The sequence below is a fragment of the Callorhinchus milii genome, unplaced genomic scaffold (assembly GCF_018977255.1).
Source record: "Callorhinchus milii isolate IMCB2004 unplaced genomic scaffold, IMCB_Cmil_1.0 Scaffold13, whole genome shotgun sequence".
Taxonomy (NCBI): domain Eukaryota; kingdom Metazoa; phylum Chordata; class Chondrichthyes; order Chimaeriformes; family Callorhinchidae; genus Callorhinchus; species Callorhinchus milii.
The window spans coordinates 19,326,419-19,343,031 of NW_024704754.1; the positions used below are offsets into that span (position 1 = coordinate 19,326,419).

A 16,613-nucleotide genomic window follows, 5' to 3' on the forward strand; every position below is an offset into this window, starting at 1 on the left:
GTTCTAAAGGGAACTCAGAAGAGAGTACAGAGGGGAGGAGAAAGATAGGGGAGTAGAGGGGAAGGGAGAGAGGAGAGGAGGGGAGAGAGGGGAGAGGGAAGGAGAGGAATGGGAGAGAGGAGAGGGAGAGGGGCGATGGGAGAGAGGAGAGAGGAATGGAGCCATTTTCTGAGCAGACATAACATTGGAAACGGCTGGATCAGAGGCTGGCAGCTGGGAAGCCACTGAGCAGAAGCAGGAGGAAACCTCGTTCCAAAATAAACATTTTCATTTCTTTGATTCTTGACATCTTCTTAACAAGAGACTCGTTTAATACGGCTCACAGCAGCTTGGACACAGGGTGCTGAGCTCACAGCCTGGACTGGGAACTGGGACCTGAGCTCCAGGCAAAGCATATAACCACAGCTGTGACCATCAAGCGCACACTGAGTCCCTCACCTGCTCCCACGCCAGGATACACTAGGCTTTATATACTATACACAGCACCGTCACAGACAGAGCATTAGACAGTGTTAAAGAGAAAGAGAGAGACATTGGGTCAATTAGGGACAAACAGGAAAATAGATGTTACAATAGATAGATAGACAGACACACAAAGACAGACAGAGAGACAGAGACACTTAATCTTTTGGCCCTGCCCTTTCCCAGTTGTATCTGTTCTGGTGCTCCCTCTCCCTCTATTCCCATTCCCTGCTTTCTCATTCTTCACATGTTCAGCCAATCCAACGTGGATCTGGAGGTGAACGATTTGCTATGAGAGATGAGAACCACAAGGTGCTGGGTGTGAAGGTGGGGGTCGAAGATGGGGCTCTTACCCTGGACAAACACGTAGATGCTGGAGGCGGTGGTCCCATCCACGATGGCACTGATGAACTGGTACGAGCAGCGGTAATAGCCAGTGTCGCTGGCCCTGGCTCCTGTCAGGGTGAAGATCTTGCAGTATTGTTGGGCCACGGAGCCCTCGCACTCTTGCACACTCACCGTCCGCCCCCCAGACTCCTCTGTCCAGGACTGCACTGAGGTCTTGTCAGCCTGGTTGTGGGCCTGGCTGCCCTCCCGGCTGCCTCCAGCCTTTCCCGGCCACGACCACTGCAGCGGCCTCTGTCCTCTGTAACCAGGAGCAGCACTCGATCACCTTCTCCCCCTTTCCCAAGCCGGAGGGCCCACCCTTTCCCAACCTTTCTGCAACTTCAGCAACACAGAACTGAGGACCATTGCCGCGCTCACTCACTCTTAATTTGGAAGCTGAGTTTTGGTAATCCATGAGAAGGGAACCGTAGCAATAACAATAATAATTCTGGCTTTTGATACAGGGCCTTTCAAGCCAGGAGAACAAGTCAAAGCGCTTCACAGGCTATACTATAAAGTGTAGTGATTGTGTGTTTTGGGGCAAATACGACAGCCAATTTGCACGTAGCAATGTTCCACAAATAGTCATGAAGTCAATGGGCAATTTTATGGCCAAGACACTGGGAGGAACAATAGGATGATGGTTAATGTTTATGCTAGGATTGTGATGGAGAGAACACCACCACCAACTTGCACTTATAGTGCCCCAGCACAGCAGAGAACCCCAGCACAGCGGGTGGGGGGCTCTAGGGGGTGGGGGGGAAGGAGAACCCCAGCATTAGGGGCGCGGCTGGGGGGCCGAGGACTTGGTGAGTTGGATTCTCACAGTCTTGACAGATCGTTTCAGCACGGATCGCGAAGGCATTTATTACATGCTTGTGATTTAAACTCTTTTCTCTCATTGCGCAGCCCAGGGTGTGGGGGTTCAGCTGGGATTAGTGGGTTGTGGGCAGGGTGGCCAGGGCGGGAAGGACAGGGCGGGCACTGACCTGCAGATGATGCTCAGAGCGCTGTCCACATTAATGATGTACTCGTCTTCGGTGATGTTGAGTGTAGGAGAGGACATGGAATAGCCCCACACTAGTCCTGTGAGAGCACAGCACAGTTACTGCACTGGGCCCACAACAACAACAATAATAATCCTTGCATTTGATATAGCGCCTTATCATGTCTTTGAGACGTCTCAAAGCGCTTCACAAAATATACTGTAAAGTGAATTGACTGTACATTTGTGGGCGAAATGGGGCAATTGCCTACAAACAGTCTTGGATTGAGTGACCAAATTATTATTTTTAGGTATTATTATCCCCGGAAAAGCGATCCGCCAATTGACTAACTACTGGGTTCCTACTTACTGCTGGGTAAACAGAGGCTTGTGGGGTAAGGAAACTTGCCCAACATTTCACCAAAAACAAATTACATGTGTATAGTGCCTTTCGTGATGGGAGGATAGCCCAAGGCACTGACTGCGAGAGGGGAGAAGGGAGGGAGAGGATGAGAGGGGAGGGAGAGGAGAGGGAGAGGAGGAGAGGGGAGATAATCTACTCTTCATCTTGTTTCTCAGCCCTGGACATTGTGTGAAGACAAGTTTGGTTGGGATTCCGCTCCCCCCCACCCCCAGTGTAAATGAGAATGGCTGAGCGCAAGCGAGAGTGAGTGAGCGAGAGACTGAGTGAGAGTGACTGAGCCAGCTGCACACCTTGACTGGCCCTGTGACAGGAGTGCTGACAACTCCGTTCTGTTTCAAATCCCAGAGTTTATGGATTGATATTTTAACATAATATTAAACATTCTTTGAGACAGAATTATTGCCACAAAATCCCCAGCCCAGAACCCCAGCCTCCGAGATTCTCAAATACTTTCTGAATTGAGAAATGCTGGTGAAAAGCCAAGATCCACAAGGCTGGACAGAGTGAGAGAGAGAAGCCGCATTAACTCAGGGAATTGTGATCGTTGTCACTCACATCACATCAACTTTAAACCTCCGCACAGTGTCAGTGCGGGAGAGGGCAGTGGAGGGGGAAGGGCGTGGGGGCGAGGGGAGTGAGCCCTGAGTGTAGGAAGACAAGGAGTGGGGGAGGGGAGAACGGGGAGTGGAGGATGGAGAGTTGTGGGGGGAGGCAGTGTATGTGGGGCGGGGGAGGCTGTGTGTGGGGGTGTGGGTGTGTGTGTGTGTTTGTGTGGAAGGGGGAGAGAAAGGGGGGAGCCACAGCTAGTGATGTGATGTGCTGCACTGCTCTGGCTCCCCCTCCTCATGGCCCAAACAGGAAACAGCAGCAGATGGTCCACAGGTCACACAGTTGGGTGGAGAGTTTCCTGTTTTGCTGTGAGTTTACAGCATCTCAAACACCAAATACTGCAGCTCAGCCACACACCCTCTGCAGGCCACTCCCACAAACACCCCACCCTCACCCCCAACCCCACAAACACCGCATCCCCACCCTCGCCCCCAATGGGCACCCTACACTGTCACCAGTACCCTATAGTCACTTTCCAAATGAACCTTGAAGATGGAGAGTGTGGGAGGGCAGCATGTGGGCTTTCAGGCATCAGGAAGTGAGTCCAGGAGCTGTGTTCACCTTTCCCTGGAACTCATTACTCCAGTTTTCCAAATAATACATCCTGTCGTCTCCCTGGTAACAAATTACCCAGGATTTGTTGAGCAGCGATTTATAGTATTCACAACATATACATAGGAACAAATCAGCGAGCACCATCATGGACACGATGGGTAGAGAGCAGGGAATAGGGTTAGAGTAGAGAGCTCCAGTGGGGGAGCGAGCTCCAGCACAGACCCGATGGGGAGAGAGAGCAGGGAATAGGGTTAGAGAGCCCTGGGGGAGGAGGGGGTGGGGGGGGGGTCTTCCAGTAATAGGGTTTCAGGCATTCCATGCTTTGCTATCTCACAGCCACGAGCACTCACAGGGAAGGGAAATTACCCACAAAACACGAAACTTTGACTAGCAAAATCCAGAGCAATGACATCACCACCTCAAAGCAACCCCAAAATATTCACACAATCTCCCTGTGTCCAAAATAACCAGCAGTGATGACAAGTTGTGTCGTAGCACAAGGTGAGGAGACGGAGATTGAGGGGCAAATCAAGCCAAGGGCAATGCAGGAGCTGGTGTTTGTGGAAAATTGTGGCTGGGCTGTGAGTGACGGGAGCCCACAGAAAGCATCCATGCAGGGATTCAATTGGAAACTGTTGTCAGCCCTCTCCAATATCAATGATGACAATGATAATCACAGCTGTCAATGGGGCCAATACCACACTGCAGCTGGGAGTTTAACGGCACAGGAATTACTGAGCCAGCAATTCTTCTGCCATCTCCTTTACAGCTCTCTCGCTCTCTCTCAGTCTCGCCCTCTCTCTCTCGATCTCTCTCTCATCTCGTGCTCTCTATCAGTCTCTCTCTGGGCACAGAGCTCCAGAGGTTGTTCTGCTGAAGTCTAAAGCTTCCTGTAACCCCAGTGTGGTTGAGACAACCCTTTGTTTTATAAGTTTATGGGGGTGAAAAATATGTGACGTTTCATGTTCATCAGCTGAAATCCATTACCTTGGTGACAGACTCCCGATACCCTGGTGACAGAACATTGCTTCACGGCTCTGCCTCAATGCCTCATTAACTCACCTGGAACTCCGGTTGCCCTGGGAGGTTGGGGGTTGAGACGGTGAGAGAAACGCGGAGAGTGAGAGGGGGTGTTACGGGGTGTGGGATACCCGGTCACAAACACTGCCTCAAGCTGAACACGACTTTTACACGGTGATTCCCCATGGAATAAAGGGTGTGGGGCAGGAGGGGGCTGACCAGACACAATGAAGCTTAATTCTAATATATGATTATATTGTAATGAGGGCTTAATGACAAGTTAGTGTTGATTTCCCACCCTAACCCCTGACCTGCCTGAGCAGTACTGTGTGAAACAGCAGCCAGAATGCCCAGGTTTCACAGTGAAGTGAGGTGTCAGTTTGTGGATGAAGAAAGAGAAACAGGTTCAGTGACTCCCTGTGGCTGTCAGGCCCAGTCACAGTGTAACAGCGGAGAACAGAAGCCACTCAGCCCCACCTCGCCCCCCACCACCCGACACTCAACACTGAGTATAACAGGAACTCCCAGATATAAACACAAACCCTCAGCTATTTATTTTTAGTTTTAAAGTTTCCTTTTATCAATAACTTTACAGCTACCACAACACTGCACCACCCCCCACCCCCCCACACACACACACACAGCAACCCCCCCACCCCCCACACACACAACTTCTCCACACACACAGCCCCTCCACACACAGACAGCCCCACCGCGCACGCACACATAGCCCCTCCATGCACACACAGCCCCCTCCACACGCGCACACACAGCCCCCTCCACACGCGCACACACAGCCCCCTCCACACGCGCAAACACAGCCCCCTCCACACGCATACACAACCCCCTCCCCACCCAGTGTCATGAGAGGGTGGCTCATGTGGAGATGGATGGACTGATAGGATTTCAGTGCTGTTAAGATTAGGATTGTGCTGAATTGTGGCCTAATCTCTACAGCACACAGCCTGGGTTAGAGATACTGTAAAACCTGCACTGTTATAGCATGTCGGAGCTTCACACTTGAAACAAGCCGCATTTCAGTGATACCAACTATGTAACAACTATATTATGAGATGGTGAACATGATGGGTCACCAACCAACTAACTCCTGGTCCAGACCAACAGTGCAACACACAGCAGCACCACATTGACCCACACCGTCAGTCGGGAATAGCACTGAGCCCAACAACAAAACTAGCCTGTAAATAAAGCTTAGCATAGGCAATTTCAACACTCAGGTTATACAGTGCTTTACTGTGTCTCTAACCCTGACCTGGGAGTGTGGACGCACAGTGTAGAGAGAGCTTTACTGTGTCTCTAACCCCGACCTGGGAGTGTGGACACACAGTGTAGAGGAACTTTACTGTGTCTCTAACCGTGACCTGGGAGTGTGGACGCACAGTGTAGAGGGAACTTTACTGTGACTCTAACGCACGCTATCATTGACCTGGGAGGGCTGTTCCAAATGCGAAGCTGCTTTAAAGGGTTAAACTGAGCTGGGTTCACTTTAAAGGCACCATTTGGGAACACACTAATGTGTTAATGTGGAGCTTGGCCAGGAAATTGTGCCAAGAATCATATAGGAACCATCTGTGGGCTGGAGGTAAATGACTTTATAATATTCAATTGGGGAACGTGCCAAGTGGTCATTAGGGAGCGTGGATTTGATGAAGTACGGAGACTGGGGAAATAAGACATCTCAGAGAAATATATTCCAACTTCGATACAGGAGATTGGCAGCTTGTGATACGAGGTTACGGGTGCCACAATATAAGGTGGGGCTGAGGGAAGGGTGGAGCGGAGGACTGGCAGGCAAAGGATTCGCTGTTAGCACTTACTGCCTCACAGCCTCACCTCCCTTTCCCTGAATCAGCACTGAGCTGGAAACCCTAGACCAACTGCTCTCTCACACACATGGGCTTTGGTCACAAAGACCCCATTCTCACACTCAGCCCAGTTACTTAATGAAAGAGAGAAGACGTGGAGGGAGTTCTGCAGAATAACGATCCACATTCCAAATGTCAGCACCAGCAAACTCTGTCTCATGTTAAAACAGATTAAATGTTTATTTGGTCACAAAAATGTATCATCTGATAAATGATCCTTTTCACCAAGAGCCCAAAGCTCTTCCCCCCCTTCCCCCTCCCCCCGTCCCCTCCTATTTTCACCTCTTCCACCTCATCCCCTCCAACTCTGCCCCCTTCCCCCCTCTCCCCCCTCACACACAATGACTTTCTCCACTATGTTCATTGTTCCTCAGAGCCTCCAACCCCTTTTTCCTCCCCCAAACGTACATAAAAAATGACAGCTCATTGTATCATCCTCTCCTCCAACCCAGGTTTCCCAGCCCCTTGAGACTGTGTAACTCTCCTTCCCTCGCTCTCCCCTTCCTCCTGCACTACATGACTCCTCTCTTTCCCCCCCTCTTCCTTCCTCTCCTTCCTCTCTCTCTTTCTACAGGCTTTTAAACCCTAACCCCGGGTGTATGTCAGGGAAGGAGCAGTCTGCCGCCCTCTTGTTCTGCTGTCTTGGGGTATCTGAAAGTATTGCTTGGGGATTTGGTCTCTGAATGTCAGTCAGTATCCAACACACCTCCCCTCCTCCCCCCAAAAGACATCTATTTCCAAGGCTTCACAACTTTAAACCAATGTCGCTCTTTTCACGATGGGCTGAGTGGCCTCCTGTCTGTTTGTTTTGGGTGAATCTGTCATTCGTTTTACTTAGATCATTCGCTCAGAGCATCAAAGCTGCCATGCTACAGACACAAAATTCCTCTGGCTCTTAGCAGCAATATATAAATCAAGTTGTTGTTGAATAGCATGAAACCGGCTTCCAAACGAAGACTGAATTCAACAACTTTCCCAAAGCTCTGACCAACCAGGACCTGAGGCTCAGACCGTGACCCCGGGTGATGTTGCCAGTCAGGCCGTGGGGTGGGGGGTGGGGGGGATTAATTCCTGGCTCTTCCTCTGACGTTTGAAGAGCGAGGACGCATCACCAGCTGGAAATTCCTGTTGGAAACACTTCCTGTGCCAGAAATAGCTAATCAAAACACCTGCTTTAGTGTCACCGCCATCATGGATGAAGACAGACGTAAGAATAGAAACCAAGGAGGGACATTAAACCTAATGAGGTGACAAGATTCTGGCATCATGTAGACAGAGACCCCAACATCACAGAGAGCATTGCATTTCAGTTCAATGAACTGACTGAAATACAACTGAGATGGCCTCAGTGACATGTAACCTGTGTGGGGTTACCATGGTGACTGCCCCTTGAGAGGAGATACCCTCTCTCTGCTACTAAAGGGGTAAGAGCACAGGGGAGGGGTAAGGGGAGGAGGAAAGGGGGGCAACGAGTATGTGAAAGTCATGGATTGGACAATACTCTCCTGCGTCCCCAAATTCCACCCAGTCTCAGCCATTGTGTAGGTGGGGGTAATAATAATAATAATAATAATAATAATAATCCTTCCATTTGGTATAGAGCCTTATCGTGTCGTTGAGATGTTTCAAAGCACTTCAGAGAATATACTGTAAAGTGCAGTGACTAATATTTTGTGGGCAAAACATATTTGTGGGATGTATGGGCTTCTCAGCTTGGTTTGGATACTCCATGGTGAAGCACGGGGATGGGTTTCCGTGTGTGTATGTGTGAGACACCCGGCTTCTGACCAAAAAACAAAATCTCAGCCTTTAGCTGATTGTGTTTATAAATTTTAAATGACTCAGAATGGTGGAAAATTCTTAAATGAAACCTTAATTTAGAAGCTGTTTTTTCCGCTGATCGTAAATAGAGACCCAGAGGCATGTTCAGGCTTCCCAACAGTTGGGGTTTGTGAATGGAAGAGCAGGAGCTCCCAACCGGATTTCAGGATCATAATAATAATTAAAATTGTTGCATTTGATACAGCGCCTTATTACGTAATTGAGACGTCTCACAGCGCTTCACAAAATATACTGTAAAGTGAATTGACTGTACATTTTGGCAGCCAATTGCGCACAGCAGTGTCCCACACACAGTCATCGGTTGAGTGACCAAATTATTATTTTTTTTTGAAGGAATTATTACCCTGGGAAAATCTAATCAACTAACAACCAGCTCCTACTTACTTACTGAAACAGGGGCATGTGGAGTAAGGAAATTTACCCAAAGTTTCACCCTGCCCTAGAATCGAACCCAGGTCCACTCGCTTGTGAGGCGAGTTCTCTAAGCACTGAGCTACAGGACTTCTTTTGGGAGTGAATTCACAGCCGGGTGGATGTTTTGCAAGGATTCCTTTTATAAACTAACACCCATCATTAAAGAGCTGGATGTCACTTATCTCCCGGTGACACTGAGAGAGAGAATCCTCTCGCTGTCAGGAGAGCTAAATAAAGCAGAGACTGCACAAACCCCATCGGAAGACGGGAAGCACAGGATGTCCGCTGCTGCTGCCAATGTGTTCTTTCCCAGGCACCGCCGACCTTTCCTGCTAACCCAGACCCCAACCTGGCAACCAGGCCCAGGAACGTGCCAGCACGAGGCAGGCTCACCATCCCCCCCTCCCCTCACACGCATACCCCCTCACACTCCACTCCCTCACACATACTCCCTCACACAACCCCCACATCCCACCTTCCCACACCCCATACCCACCCCCCCATAGCCGCACTCCCCCCACACCTGCACCCCCCCCGCCCACACGCGCCCCCTGCCCACACACGCGCCCCTCGCCCTCCCCCGCCCACACACATCCCCCACCACATCCTCCCTGTCGCGCCCAGTTCACTCCCTTCCCCTCCTGACCCCACCCCCTCACACGCCCCCCCCAGCGTCCTCACACACACCCTACTCACCCCTCCCCCAAACGATACACACTCACACAAACAATTGTTGCGTTTGATATGTTTCCTATAATTCAAATAAAGTGTTTCAGGGAAACTCTTTTGAACTGCAGAGAGTGGCACAGTGGGGCCCCACAAATCAGTGAGATGTGAAAGGGTGAGGTACCTGGGGGCCTGGACAGGAGAGAGAGAAACTGCGTTCTCTTGTCCAATAGCAACAATGGGACATCCCCCACATTCACCCCAATGGCAAGAGCAACTCCCTGTGTTACCATCTCCCACAGCATCGCGGTGGAAACACAAACTTTCTGTTCAACTGCATGAAAACCGAAAGTACAGCAGATAAGAAGGTTCCAGAATGTTGCTCATGAATGGGTGTTTCCTGAGCAGCAAATCCATTAACCCACGGGCTCGACCAGAAGACTCCAGAGCAAATCAGAGGCTTAGCCTTCAAGACCATTTTGAAGGTAAAAAGGCACAGAATTGTGGCAAGTGCTTGAGTCATTCTCAATCTGGAGCCATGTTTCCGAGTTTCTTAAACAGAAGCAGAGTTGCTAATTGAAGAGCGAAGTTGAGAATTTTCCACAACTTTGCGCCAAATTAATGTTTGAGACCAAATGGCCAAGAGGCTGAGGGAGTTTGGGGTCTGGTTGGCAATGACCTCAGGAAATGCTGAGCAAGAAGATGTTTCTGAGAAGCTGGGAAACTGGGATCCAGCTCCATCCCCTTCCTCCACCCACTGTGTTTACTGTGAGATGGCCTCAGTAGGAACAGAGCAGTAATGGTGTATCACACTTTGGGATGCTTTACTTATCCCACCATGTACAAGTTCCACCTCATGAATCTACTTTGTGCAACGACTATTTGTAAACACAGGATCTTGAGCCATTGACGAGAGTCTCGGGAGGCTACAGCTGTTTGTACAAATTTGATTTATTCGGCCACTTATCGCCACTCATTGGCATCAGAAATACGAAGGAAATACGTAATTAAATTCCACCTCCCGCGTCTGTTATCGTTTGTTAATTAGATTCAGTTCCTGTAGGGACTTGAGTGTTCGTCATTACTCAACCCAATAACTGAGGCCTCTCCCTCCCCATCTCCCAACACAGCAACTGTTGTTTCTCCCCCACCATCTCCCCATCAACCAACAGACCTTTAAGCATCTTCAGCAAAGCAGTTGGAAGAACAATTCACCAAAGAGCTGTCAGGTCACTGAATAATTTGACACAAATGACCCATGGCCCATTACCACAATAAATGAGATTAGGCTAAGCTTTGAGAGCAGCTAATGTTACAATTTGCTGCATCTCAAAGCATTGCAAAGTGAGATACATTCAATGCAATTGGCTGTTGTGTTTCACCCACAAAATATACAATCAATTCACTTTACAGTATATTCTGTGAAGCGCTTTGAGACATCTCGAAGATGCGATAAGGCGCTGTATCAAATGCAAGGTAAGTGGATTACTGTATTTGTTTGCAAATGTAGTCACTATATACAGCAGCAATGTCCACCAAAAGCCATGAGGTGACTGGCCAGTTCATCTGGAGGACTGTTAGCCAGGACACAGGCAGAAATTCCCTTCTCTTTAACAACAACGTTGTGGGATCTTTAATCCGTGTCTGTCAGGGACTTAGTTTAGCACCTTATCCAGAGAACAGCACCACCAGCAATGTCAAGTTCTCCAGTGCTGCACTGGCAATCAGAGCCAGCCTATCACGGTGTCCAGCCGTCCATCACACAGCCAGGTGACCATGTGGGATGCTGGGCCCCAGAATCGATATTCAATATGGATGATTAATGCTGTATAGCCCTGGATGAATAAGGATGTTTAAAGGAGAGATACAGACTTGGCTGGTGATCTAAAAATGGAGGAACAGGTTTGATAGGCTGAATGGCCTCTTCCTGTTCCTACTTTACCAACTTTCGGGTACCACGCTTTCATTACATCGAGGCTTGACTATGCAAACTCCCTGCTTGTCGACCTCCCCAACTCTTCCCTCCATAGGCTGCAGATCATCCAGAAATCTGCAGCCCGTGTCCTCTCCCCCACCAGGCTCTGTGACTCCATCACCCCCATCCTCGCCTGATGCCACTGGCTTCCCATCACACAGAGGATGCAGTTCAAGAACCTGGTCCTCACCTTCAAAGCCCTCCATGGTCTTGCTCCCCCTACCTCTGCCACCTCCTAACTCCTTACCATCCTGCTTGCTTCCTCCACTCAGCGGGCTCCAGCCAGCTTCACGTCCCCCACCTCACTCGCCCCACAATCGGCGGGTGGGCCTTCTGCCACTCTGCCCCCACCCTCTGGAACTCCATCCAGCAGTCCCTCTACTCTGTCTGTCCAGCGCCTTGGGACGTCCTTCCGGGTGAAAGGCGCTTTACAAATATGATTTTGTTGTTATTGTATTTCACCAGTATTTCTGCCACAACCTCCAACAGCAGCTCAGCTTCCACACAATATCACAGGGAGACGTGGAGACTTGGCGTGTGACAGAGAGCCTTGTTTACTCAGTGAAATCCACCTTTCAGACCACCCAACTCCAGGCCTTAATTGTTTCAGCTCACAGCCTGAATGTGAGCCTTCCTGCACACAGCGGCTCTGTCTATAGCCCTGAACAGCTCCTGACACAAGCTTCCAATGTCGGCTCTGCATCTCACTGTATAATCCCCACCGCCCGACTCCAGGTAACAGCTGCTGCTTTGTACAAGGCTCAGGCTGGGGTTTCAGCAACATGTCATACACCAGCTCAACAGCAACTGGAAGTTATATAGCACTCTTCACTCGGGGTAGCTCCTGGAGCTGATCCTCATACCAGCATCTCACTCCTTCACTCCCTCCCTCCTTCATCCCTTCACTCCCTACACCCCTCCTCTCCCCCCGGAGTGACTGACGAGCTGTGTGTGAGCGGTGACTCTGACTGTGGGATCTGACTGCAGCCAAACAGCGGGTTACACAGCCTCCATCACTGACCTACACCTGGTACCAACGAACCTGCGCTCCTCTGTCCTCCTCTCCTCACAGCCCTTCCCTGTCACCATGTGGTTCCCAGAGGGTTCACGCATGGTGATCAGCCCAGTGAGGGAGGGAGGGAGGGAGGGAATATGGTAGAGGGAGGGCGGGGAGAGAGGGGGGGAGGGTATCGTAGAAGGAGGAAGTGGAGAGGGAGGGAGTGAGGGAGGATTATTGTGGAGGAAGGGAAGAGTGAGGACAGTGAGTGAGGGATGGAGGGAGGGAACAGGGTGAAGGTATGAGGGAGGGAGGGAGGGAGGGAGGGAAATGTGTCTTTTCTCAGTTACTGAACTTTTTACAGACCTGGGAGAGGAGATGTCAAACTGCCCCGACAGCAATAGCCCGACATCAAACACCGATCGCGGGGGACGCGACTCGCTTCAGCGATTGCCCTCACCTGTCTCTCTCTCTCTCTCTGTCACACTCTCTGTCACTCTCTCTGTCACTCTCTCTCTGTCTCTCACTCTCTCTCTCTGTCTCTCACTCACCCAGTCAGTCACTCGGGATGGTGGTGTGAAGTGATGTTGGTTGTTAGAGTTGCGTCTCTCACTGGGGACCCTCATCCACATCACATCTCCCCGCCCTGCGCTACTCTCAGCCGCTAACCCCCCGCACACCGCACCAGCCGCTAACCCCCCCGCACACCGCACCAGCCGCTAACCCCCCGCACACCACACCAGCCGCTAACCCCCCGCACACCGCACCAGCCGCTAACCCCCCGCACACCGCACCAGCCGCTAACCCCCCGCACACCACACCAGCCGCTAACCCCCCGCACACCGCACCAGCCGCTAACCCCCCCGCACACCACACCAGCCGCTAACCCCCCGCACACCGCACCAGCCGCTAACCCCCCCGCACACCGCAGCAGCCGCTAACCCCCCCGCACACCGCACCAGCCGCTAACCCCCCCGCACACCTCACCAGCCGCTAACCCCCCCGCACACCGCACCAGCCGCTAACCCCCCCGCACACCGCACCAGCCGCTAACCCCCCGCACACCGCAGCAGCCGCTAACCCCCCCGCACACCGCACCAGCCGCTAACCCCCCCGCACACCAGCTTTCCAACCCACCTGAGGTTTCGATGTTCGGCTCTGACACAGAGAATAGCGCACAATCCCCACATACAAACCTCTGCGAATCTCCATCCCTCACACTGAGTGTGAACTCATCAAACCAACTACAGTAAACAACTTGATATTTTTATTAATAATTATTACTGTTATTGACCTGGGGACAGACGGGGGTGGGGGGGGGGGGGGGGGATTAGCGCTGTTTCCTACCTGATTTACACACAGCGCCAAACAACTTGACAACTTGACATGACTGTTATTATTAATAATTATTATTACTGTTATTGACTTGGGGAAAGGCGGAGGTTGAGCGCGGGTTCCCACCTGATTTGTACACAGCTCCGACCCACACGCAGAGAGAGAAGGTAAACGCTGTCTTCATGTCTGAAGATCCTCTGCTGGTGGCGAGGAGTCAATGGCAATCCTCCGCTCAAAAAGGATAACAACAATAATAATAATAATAAACCCGGGTTTGCTGTAACCCGCTTCACAGCCCAGGTGTGTGGATGGAATGGACAGCCCGCCCTGCCCTGCCCTGCCCTGCCCTGCTCTGCGCTCCTGCGCTGCTCTGCCCTGCGCTGCCCTGCCCTGCCCTGCGCTCCTGCGCTGCCCTGCCCTGCGCTGCCCTGCCCTGCGCTGCCCTGCCCTGCGCTGCCTGCCCTGCTCTGCTCTGCTCTGCTCTGCCCTGCCCTGCGCTGCCCTGCCCTGCCCTGCGCTGCTCTGCCCTGCGCTGCCCTGCCCTGCGCTCCTGCGCTGCTCTGCCCTGCGCTGCCCTGCCCTGCGCTGCCCTGCTCTGCCCTGCGCTGCCCTGCCCTGCTCTGCTCTGCTCTGCCCTGCCCTGCCCTGCGCTCCTGCGCTGCTCTGCCCTGCGCTGCCCTGCCCTGCGCTCCTGCGCTGCCTGCCTGCTCTGCTCTGCTTGCCCTGCCGCTCCTGCCCTGCTCTGCTCTGCTCTGCGTTGCCCTGCGCTCCTGCGCTGCCCTGAGATGCCCTGCCCTGCGCCCCTGCCCTGCGATGCCCTGCCCTGCGCTCCTGCCCTGCGATGCCCTCCCCTGCTCTGTCCTGCCCTGCCCTGCGATGCCCTCCCCTGCTCTGCCCTGCCCTGCCCTGCGATGCCCTCCCCTGCTCTGCCCTGCCCTGCCCTGCGATGCCCGCGGCCACACTGACTGACTGACACCGCGGTTACACTGCCACAAGCCGCGGCCAGAGCCACAAGGACATCCTCCCCGAGAGGAAATGTTTGGAACAATTAGCCTCAACTTATTGGTTTCCTTTTCCTCTCCAGCCCCAAGCCTTCCCGCGGCCCCGGAGCTGTGAGACTGCAGGAAAAGGCTTTCCTCTTTCTCTCCTCTCTCCCCCTCTCCTTCTTTCCTCTCTCCCTCTGTCTCCCCCTCTCCCCCGGTCGGCGTGGGCAGCCCGTGTCCCTCTGCCTGACACACAGTTAGTTACTGGCTAACTGACCACACTGCACCTGGTCAGGGTGAGGGACAAGTCACCAGACAGCCCAGGCCACTGCTCCATCCCCATCAGCCCCGGACAGAACACCCCCATAAACCACACTGTCTGTGACTCTCACCCCAACACACAGTGATCACTTCACTGACCCACTGAGAAAGTGAGTGTGACTATCGGTGTGGGACCTGGGAGTGTGGAAATGAGGCTGTGAGTTGTGAGGGGTTCAGTGTTGACTACACCGGTGTTTGAGTGAATCGGTCCAATTAATGCTGCCCTGAGCCTGTCAACCCCACCCCAGAGCAGCACCGGGTTAGGGCAGCCCGGGGGGGGGGAGATGGAACTGGAGTCATGGCTCTCTGCATGGGATGAGGGGGCTCTTCCCCACCTGGGGGCTGAGGGTCTCAGGCAGTGACTGTCCCACATCCCTATCACTTGTGCTCACTACAGGAAGCTGCCCTTTGATGGGCACAGACCAGACCACACACAGTGTGAGTGTGACATCTCAGAGGATATCCTACAGCGATTGTCCTGGGGATTAGTCAGTGCTGCCTCACTGGGGGGCAGACACACAGATACACACACACACACACACAGATAGACAGGCACCCACAGAGACAGACACACACACACACAGACAGATAGACAGGCACACACAGAGACAGACACACACACAGATAGACAAGCACCCACAGAGACAGACACACACACACACACACAGATACACACACACACACACACAGATAGACAGGCACACACAGAGACAGACACACACACACACACACAGACAGATACACACACACACACACACACACAGATAGACAGGCACACACAGAGACAGACACACACACAGATAGACAAGCACCCACAGAGACAGACACACACACACACACAGATACACACGCACACACAGATAGACAGGCACACACAGAGACAGACACACACACACAAACACACAGATACACACACACACACAGATAGACAGGCACACACAGAGACAGACAGTCACACACATAGTCTGCTGCAAACTGTGGGCCATCCTCAGCCCTCTGCCCAGAGCAAAATTGCATGTTTCTAGTAAAACAGTCACTACACTTGATATTAAAGATCCTGAACATTCTTTGAGATATTGCACGGTGATAAAAAGAATTAAAATACAAGCTCTCTCTTTCTTCGACTGTAGGGTTACCTGGGTATGGGGGGGTGGGGGAGAGAGAGAGTGGGTGAGAGAGAGTGGGGGGGGGGGGGGGGGGAACTGTCTGACTGAGGATTTTGGTCAAGGCTGGGGGATGTGTAACTGAACCTCCAATCTCTCTTCATTATGGGGATAAATATGTTAAATGTATGTTACTTATCTCCTAAGCAAACAATAACAAAATTACAGTGCCTTTCATGTCGGAAGGATGTCCCAAGGCGATGGAACACCGCCCCCCCCACCCCCACCCCCACACACGTACACAGCTTCACCTGAAAACCCTTTCCCCCCCCAAAAATAATCTTCTGGTGACCTCGCGGCAATGAAAACCCGCTTTAAAATATTTGTTTGTTTCGGGGTATTTTTATTCTCCATCGTGAATCTTTTGACGCCTTTACTGTCCTTGCGGCTCTGAGCGAGTGCCCGGGTCAATCTTCTGTTTCCTCACCTCCTGACCTCGACGTGAAACATAGCAACAGCCAAGCCTGTGCCTGTGGCTCCCGGGGGAGCTCCCAACCCCTTCTGCTGAGAGAAGCTTCTACATAACATTTACTCAATCACTGCAAAAAAAAACAGTCAAATGTGTCTGAAGTCTTTATTTGTTTCATTG

The 16,613-nt window shown here is 52.0% G+C and overlaps 1 protein-coding gene across 1 annotated transcript in view; it reads right to left on the minus strand.

Moving 5' to 3' along the window:
• Positions 1-13,895, minus strand: part of LOC103188224 (fms related receptor tyrosine kinase 4) — a 31,565-nt gene extending 17,670 nt beyond the window's left edge. The window contains 3 exon segments of the mRNA XM_007908128.2: positions 816-1,108; positions 1,839-1,935; positions 13,684-13,895. Coding sequence (XP_007906319.2) covers positions 816-1,108; positions 1,839-1,935; positions 13,684-13,741 — 448 coding nt within the window. The 5' untranslated portion in view covers positions 13,742-13,895.
• Between the last annotated feature and the right edge of the window lie 2,718 nt (positions 13,896-16,613).